General features: G+C 39.2%; 1 protein-coding gene across 1 annotated transcript in view; it reads right to left on the reverse strand.

The window, feature by feature from the left end:
* Nucleotides 1–7,478, reverse strand: part of TENM2 (teneurin transmembrane protein 2) — an 895,709-nt gene extending 888,231 nt beyond the window's left edge. Inside the window, exon 1 of the mRNA XM_004689796.2 lies at nucleotides 7,253–7,478. Within this exon, the coding sequence (XP_004689853.1) occupies nucleotides 7,253–7,478 (226 nt within the window). The remainder of the gene's footprint in view (nucleotides 1–7,252) is intronic.
* Between the last annotated feature and the right edge of the window lie 1,241 nt (nucleotides 7,479–8,719).

Here is an 8,719-nt window from a genome sequence, read left to right on the forward strand (position 1 = left end):
CCTTCATGACTGAGCTTCTCCTAGTTTTTTTGTGGTGTTTATCACACTGTACCTGCTACAAGCTACGTCTCTATTATGTCTCTTCTCATTAAGACTGCCACGTTTCACAAGCTTAGGGACCATCATTATCTTACCCACCGTTGTATCCCATAAAACAATTAGGCAAGCCTGATATGTACCCCCAATGTAATTTTAATTAATTTGGCTATAGAGGAGAAAACAGCTTAATAGTTAAGAAATTCATGACTATCGATGATATGAAAAATATGGCACAAGAAGACTAAAGGAGTTAATGATTTCAAATGGTGACACAATTGTATGCACAGATGAGAAATTTGGAAATAAGATAAACTAAGGAGGGCTGATGGACATGATTTGGTAAACATCCATACAAAGATTTAATGAAAAGTAATCTTTTAAGATTCTACCTAGGATGCGCATGTTGTGACACTATTTCCCCAAACCTGAGAACTAAAAATGTAATTGGATTCTGGAGAACAGACAATTAGGTTTGATATCTGATTATCTTAGAATAAAGGGCCCCAGCTGTTAGAAAAGCAGAAATGGAACATGGAAAGTCCTTATTTGTCTGAGACGTGAGCATCACTAGTGTCAGGAGCATCTACTAGCAGCCCAGTTATCATTCCTTATTTCTTTTACCAGAACCCTTCTTTACTGCATGGAATCCACTCCATCAGGTGTAGGAGATACTCACCATAAGCTGTCCGCAGCTACAGGATAGGAATAAGCCCAAGGCATGGGCACTGAAGTTACAGTGATACGGAACAGTGTCAGCATGGATCCCAGGCCCAACCTAACGGAATCTACCTTGGAAATGTTCTGCTGAAGACTGTAGGACTGAAGCAGGACTCTCTCCAATGATGTTACCATGGAAAGAGAATGTGAGAGTGGGCTTATCAACAGATTTAGTCAAACAGATCTCTTTGTGTAGCATAACCACGTAAAATGAATAAGAAATACAAGTTAAGAATGAGGTGAGATGAGTTGCTGGATTCTTCAGTGGATGTAAGTCAACGCATTTTATTTTTGCATAAACTAATTTCACTGTGAAGATTATCTTTCTTTCACATGTAACCGGAAGAGCTATTTGTTGCCCATGTCTATAGTCATGGAAAAACAGGGATGTCGTCCTAGAATATCAACCATGTGAATCCAGGTAAGACTGACTCTCTTTTAGTTTTATGGACCCCAGTTTTACCTGGAAAAGTCTTAATTAAAACCATTTCTAAAATTGACATTTATTTACAAGCCATGAAATGTATGTAAAACAAACAAACAAACAAAAAACTCTATACGCCCAATGACAGTGTCTCAGAGACTCTTTCCCAATTTTTTTAACTTGTAAATTTGTCTGACTAGCAACTCTAGTACAGTGTGTTAGCATCAGCTGACAGTTGTTAGATAGCATCTTTCAGTCCTTTCTAAAAATAGGAAAATAATGTGTGAGTTATGTTCAGCTTTTTGAGCAAAAAGTATGGTGTGAAGGGAGCCAAACACACTCTATCAGCAACAAAAGAGAAAGTCTGGGTTTGAAGATGTCAGGATTTTTGCAAGTCATAGGAAACAAATCCAATAGGGGAGAAACATTTTTATCACACAAAACTGTAAAAGGATTGAGAAGCACATACTCTTCACTTTTGCTGGTAATAAGATAAAAATGACAATAATTATAATGGTAGCCACTAGCATCTTTTCAGCACACATTAAAAAGACAACATTCATAGCTTGATAAATCTATAGTGAGAAGAAATGATCCTGATAATTATATTGGTGGAACTTTTGCAGATAGGGAGATGAGAATTAGTCTCTGCTCCAGAAATTGATCAAGGTCATAATGACAGAACACAAAAGTATTGGAAAACAGATACAATTTAAATTTGTGTGTGTGTATCTTGCCTATTTTCCTGTATCTCTCATGTAAGCAAGGATTCAACTTAGATAACAAGAAGATAAAAGGTCCTATTACATTGAAAGTAGTGAAATCTCTATTTCTAAGAGTTTTTTTTTTTTTTTTAAGCAAAACACAACCAAAGACCAGGAAGCACCATGTCACTATCGATTGAATTATAAAACAAAATCATGCTCTGAGGTTTGAGAATAAATGAAAAACTATCATTTCACGGTACTTTTCAGCATTCCAAATATTGACCTAACAAACTCTTGAATATCACTTGAATGGAAAAATTACTCATTGTAGGTAAATTAAAGGGTTTGAGTTTTCAAACTAGAACCTTTCTAGCTTTGAGTATAGAGAAAAAAAAATGATCTTAAGACAATTGTGTAAAGAGAGGTACACACAGATTTTCAAAGTATTTCAACAATTATTATCTACATTAATTGAATCAATACAGCTAACCTTTTAACTTAGCAATGGTTCATGAGTTTTCATCTTAATAACATGGGTTAAGTATATCCTATGCCAAATTACACAGGACAAAATAAATTGCCCAAATTATTTCAAAGATCATAGGAGAGAGAATTACTTTATGAAATACTGAAATTGAACCTAGTCTAAAGAGTATGTCTGTTATTTTTAAAGTGCATGAACGGGTCGGCGAAAGTTATTTCTTTGCTAGAACTGAGTGAGAGAACTGAGGCAAGCATAATTTCAAAAATCCAATCTTCCCCCAATTCTTTCTTCAACCTTGACCCAAACAACAGTCTAAGGTACAGAAGAAGAATTCAATCTTGGTCCCTCTCAAGAGACTTGCACTACTAACAAGAAAGTAGAGCTTTTTTGAGGAACCAGAAGCTTGACTGAACTCTCTGGTCCACTGGGTCTGGGGCTCAGACAGAAACCTGCCAGCTTTGCTTATCTGAACAATATCATTAGACAGAACATCTTTCTTGGGTAGTGTTTTAAGTTGAGAGGTTGTGCAAAAAGGTGATGACTGTTGGGGAGGGCACAGAATCAATGTTGACAGCCTGGAATACATTCTGACTATAAGAACTTCTCCTACAGTGGTAGTCAGCAGACAGGTGGCAGAAAGGGGTCTTGCATCTGGGAATGTACAAATGGAGGGGAATGGATGAGACCTGGGATAGGGGTTAGCTGGTGGTAGAGGTCACTGCTAACTCCCTGATAGTGACTGCAGCTTTGAGAGCAGTTTACGGGTGTCAGTACTTAAAGGGTTGAAAAAGCAACCATCATAGCCTCTGACTAAGCCTTTAATGGCCTGTTTTTGTTGGCTTATTCTTTTATTTGAGAAGAGATAAAACAGTAGTATAAAATACAGCTCTTAAATCCAGCTCCCTGGACTTGAAGCCTGTCTCTACCTTTTCCCTCACTGGTGATCTTGGATGAGTTACATAATCTCATCATGCTTCAGTTTCCTAATCCATCAATGAGTGAATAATAACAGTACCAAGCTCACAATGTTGTTGTGAATATTAACTGAGTTGATACAAGCAAAATGGTCAGATTGCTCCTGGCAGACACAAAATACTGAACTGATGTCAGCTATCATTCTTCTATTTTTTAATTATTTTTGCCCAACACATCTGATATCCATGTACTAATCTTGTTGTACACGTGTACTAAGCACACTATGTGGAACAGCAACATAGGCACATAAATATACAATAGCAGAGCTGAAATGCAACTTTAGGTTGCTGAGCCAGGGGAGAGTGGCTCCGATATCACACTGCTCTGCATCCCAACTTCAGGGTCCAAAAGAATAAGCTTCTACATCCTGCCTGGGAACTTGGCCAACCCTTTATTCCAAGTAGCATCTATTTTGCAGGTAGGGCTGAAGCTGGGTCTGACCAGCGATCATGCCGCTGGTCACATTTGTCAGGTGTATTAACTTTTGCGCCACTAAGATGCTCTTTAGTGCAGGATTTTAGTCACTTACTAATTACTAATTACTCCACTGGCCACCGACCTAGGGTCAGCAATTTTCCTCCTTCACTCCAGGAGGATCCAGCATAATAGAGGCCAGACAGGTAATTGTCGTCTCTACTAGGATAAGAGTCCACGATAGAAGAAAGCAGAGGAGGAGGATTCTGCGTTGAAAAAGCAAAGCAAAGAAGGTCTCATGACGGGAGCTCTCATTAAGCTTCTCAGGGGAACACCTGGCCAATCTCTCCTGCTGGGCCCTGGCAGCTTCTCATATGTGCTGCTTCCAGTCCACCAGCTGGAGGAGCTGGACAAGGTCTGACCCTGGCCCCACATCACTTTTCCCAGCTGACAATTCTTCTCCCCTCTGAGCATCTGGAGAAGTCATCCAACTGTGTTTGCCAAACTTGCTTGTGTGTGAGAAGTGTGTTTGTTTTATGATCGGAGTCTTGGGTTTTAAATAAGAATACCACAGGAGATGATCCAGCTATGATCCTCGCTAATGTACCTCTAGGCTAATAAGTACTGAGATGATCCTGCTCTTTGATTTCATGAATAAGAAAGTAAAATGAGAAATGCATGACATTTAAAAAAATTATTGTTATTACTGAGGATAACATTTATTTTAACCCTCTCTGTGGTGGTGAAGTTTCACGTGGAATGTGCTGCTTGCCAGATTGTATCTCCTGTTCCTCCTCTCCTTAAATATGTGCTTATTTACTTCCTGCAGAGTTCAATTTTAGAACCCATCAAAGTAGATCCACTCAGACTCTGACTACATTTTCATGCATAAATTCATAGACGTCTTCAGAAGGAATTGCACTTGCATATGCAAATACTTTCCTATGCCTTTTCATTTCTACTTTTGGCCTGCACAGTTTTTAATTCATGCAAACACATTACACAAACAAATATGGGCTCAATAACAACACACGGCATGTGTGAATTGTTAATTGCAAATCTATGCGGCTGATATGGCCAAGCGACTCCCATTATTATCAATAGAGAGGAGTAAGATTAAATAGGAAGAATGAAGGTATATTTGAAAATAAAATCCCTGAGCACTTGGTTTTGTTTTATGTAAATATTAAGATGGGAAAAGGTGATGGGCCAATCCACAATTCAACAACAATCTGGGATCTACAGCTCAGGGCACAATGATCCAGAAGCCAGGAGGGACCTTTAATGAGATTTAGGAAGAAGAGTCTACATTTCCACACACAATCTCAAGAAACAAAATTATGTGCAGCAATGCTGTCCATGAAGCCAAATACACAATTGAAAAGGAGAAGCTCTCAACCATGCTGGTGTGCGGCACCTTTCAAAATGTTTGAGTCTTGGATTAGTGACGCTCTGGGAAACAACAGAGAGGTGTCCTGATTTTTCATATTGGAAACTGTTGTACTGCCTAATTAATTAAGCTGTGATTCTTCATATCTTTTTTTTTTTACTTTTTTTTTTTTTTTACAATTCCTATAACATTCAGCTTGGGAGGTAGGGTGAGAACTTAATGAGGTAAAACACTTGTTGAAGTTACTCGTAGATCAAAGCATTTGGTACAGAGCAATTTTCGAGGAACCCTCCCCCTTTTTGAAATGTGTTTCATTTACATGAAGAAAACTCAGAAAATAAGAGTGAAGATTAAACACAAATTGTATCCTGCAAGGGTTTACAACTGCAGCGGAAACAGAATTTTGATGGCTTCTCTGCTGATTTTTGTTTCCTATATTCTGTAAAATCTAAAAGCTGGAGCTGAAGTGGTACCCTATGAGAATGTGTTTCTATAACAATCGTGGATTAAGGATTTTTATAACAACCACTAGATATGTGTGTATGCATGCAGTGTATATTTCAAGGGAAAAAATAAAGCAGGAAAAAGAAAAGAAAATAGGACAAAAAAAAGAAAATATGATGTGTATTTTTAAGCAATTAAAGCTGAATTTCGACATTCTTTATTGAAACTTATTCACCAGTGATATCTGGAAGTGCAGTCTTTGGGAGGCACTTAGGTCATGAGGGTGAATTCTTGGTGAATGAGTTTAGTGCACTGCCATAAGAGGCTGTGTGGCGCTTGCTTGTCAGCTCTGCGAGGACAGTAGACACCTGTCTGTGAATCAGGAAGAGACTCTCACCAGACATCTGCAGTGCCTTAACCTTGGATTTGCCAGATTGTGAAAAATGGATTTCACTTGTTTACAAGGCACCAGTTTATGGCATTTTGTTACAGCAGCCTGAAAGAACTAATGCACATGAAGGTATCTCATTAGGAATTAAATTATTTGCTGCATTTACTGCCAAGAACATGGAACAAAAAAATAAATCAGCTTAAGATTCTTGGTGAAATAATCTAACAGTTGGGACCTTGACCTTGAGCCCTGGAGAGCTACCCTTCCAGTGCAGAGTGCCAGTGCGTGTTTTGTGTGTTCACTTGTCATTTTGAAAAAAAAACATTCGTGTAAAGGGTACCCACAGTGAGGTGAGTACCAACATGGAAGTCTTGGGACTTGTGAGTCATTTCAGCCCACAGCCTCCCAAGACTGATGTGCTTTCATCAACATATCCATGTACTTACAACTCTTGACAAGTGGTAACAAATTCCCTAATGGATATTGGACAGAAAATGAATGTCAACTGTCAGTGTCTGGGAGGAAATAAGCCCCTCCCCCAAAGAAATAAAAACACTATGAGAAAACTAAGTTTGGAGGAAGTAGCAGACAGAATGCTATCAGTGGAATTAGCAATGTGTTCACCTATACTGTGAAGATCTCTCTCTCTCTCTCCATTTATGTACGTGTGAGTATGTATGTATACACACATATACATATAGATATCATAATTCAACCATGTTTTTGTGGGGTAGAAATTATATACTGTTCTTTGAAGCAGGAGTCTTTGTTTAAAGAGAATCTAGCCAAGAAGTTGCAATCTAACTATTGTAAGAAGCAGAAATTTGAGTGCATGGAAGCTTGTGAATGGGTTTTAAGGAAAGAAGTTTAAAAGCCACAGATAATCTCACACTCTTCAGGACAGAGAATTGGTGGCCTCAGGGACACTACTGATGGAGCGGGGCCAAGCCTCTGCCGTATGCTACTGGTGTCAAAATCTACTATGATGGGTCTCCAACATCAGATGCCAAATTGTTGCATAATTTAGTGTATTGTTACATAATTTAGTGTTCAGGACAAAAGAGACACTTCTCAAATACCCTCAGGTATTTGATCTGGATCAATACAGGTGATTGCTCTCTCTTCTAGATTAAATGCTCAGGGGCCAGTTAATTGAAGTCCACAAGCTTTGCTCTCATTTTCCATCAACCTCAGTCATGTACCTGGCAACAGGGCAGATCAAGAGTGCAAAATGACTCAGAGAATCAACAGGATCAGCTTAACGTACCTTGTCTTGGAAACTCGTCTGACTCCCGGTGCACGAGGTCTGTGACTCGGTTTCCATAGTGCATCCTGCTGTCATGATCATAGGCCTTCAAGGTCTCACTGGAGCTGTAGGACTTCTGCGTAGGCACGCGGCAGTCTTCACTATCCAGGGAGGAACTAGTATAGCGACACTCTTTGCCACACCGTCCCCTGGTCAGCGAGCGGTGTCGCCGATCCTTTACGTCCATGATTGTGGATCAGGAAGAACTCCGATGTGATCAGAAAAGTCAGGCCTGAGATTGGCACCTGTCACTTCACCACCTAGAAACATCAAAGGAAAACATCAAGACTATAATTACAAGAAATTCTGCCTTTGTTTCTGACTCACAGGCTGATTCAGATCACAACAGAAAAATACAAATTTGGTCACTGCCACATCATCTCTTTTGCAAATGCTTAATGTATATACTTTAAAAATCAGCCTAAATTGAAGAACACTGTACAGTAAATTCATTTTCTGTTGTCTAATAGACTTGTGGGGAAAAACAAAGTAACTCATCCTTGACTTTTTATATGTGCACATGATGACACGGTAAGTCTGTCACCTTCATGCAAGATCTCACTATGAAGCAGTTCAAAGCCAAAGTATCCATCTTTAATCACATTTTCTTTTTGCTACAGATGGCTGAGGAAAAACCAATTATCAAAAATAAATAAATGAAAATAAAAGAAAGGTGTGTGTGAGGATTAAACATGTGCTGTTGATGCTTTGTAATGATATCATGTCACCTTCAATAATAGAAAATTGCCCAGCTGGTCTGGAGAATAATAACAACAGGTATCCTTAACATAGAAACTATCTTCTAATTTCCTTAATAAAACTTCAGCAACCTCCTTGTCATTTTTTTCTGTTCCTTGAAAATCAATGAGTTGGATGCAACTTGGTCACTTCTTTTTCAGAGTGCCCTGCCAACAGGGGAACTTACTGACAAGAGGTCAAGTTGGCACAACCACTTGACCACCAATCTTAGCCCACCCACATGGTCCCCTTTATTACTGGATAATACACCATGGAAAAGGAAAACAGGCAAAAGCACTGAGTACAACTGGGAAGCTGATGGAGAGGACCCTCTGTAACATATCAGCTGGCAACGAGCAAGCCACACAATCCATCTTTTGACACCCGGGGCCTGGAAGTGTATGCCAAACATCACTCAGAAAACACTTGCCTTCTGCCCAGCAAATACAACAAAAATGCTCAGGAGCCTCCAAGTTCCAAATGATAGGCTCTTAATGATTTCACTGGCCATGCAAAACAGCATGGAACACCAGGCCAGGGACTGGACAGAATGGACAAATAAGAATTTTAATTAAAAAGGAAAATACAACCCAGATCCAGTATGATTTTTGCTCCAGGCTACTGTTACTCAGTGCCTCCTCAATATATTAGGAAATTCTTGGGGAGCAGGTCCATAGTTTTCAATACTCA

This window comes from Condylura cristata, unplaced genomic scaffold (genome assembly GCF_000260355.1).
Source record: "Condylura cristata isolate star-nosed mole 26May11 unplaced genomic scaffold, ConCri1.0 scaffold00026, whole genome shotgun sequence".
Lineage (NCBI taxonomy): Eukaryota > Metazoa > Chordata > Mammalia > Eulipotyphla > Talpidae > Condylura > Condylura cristata.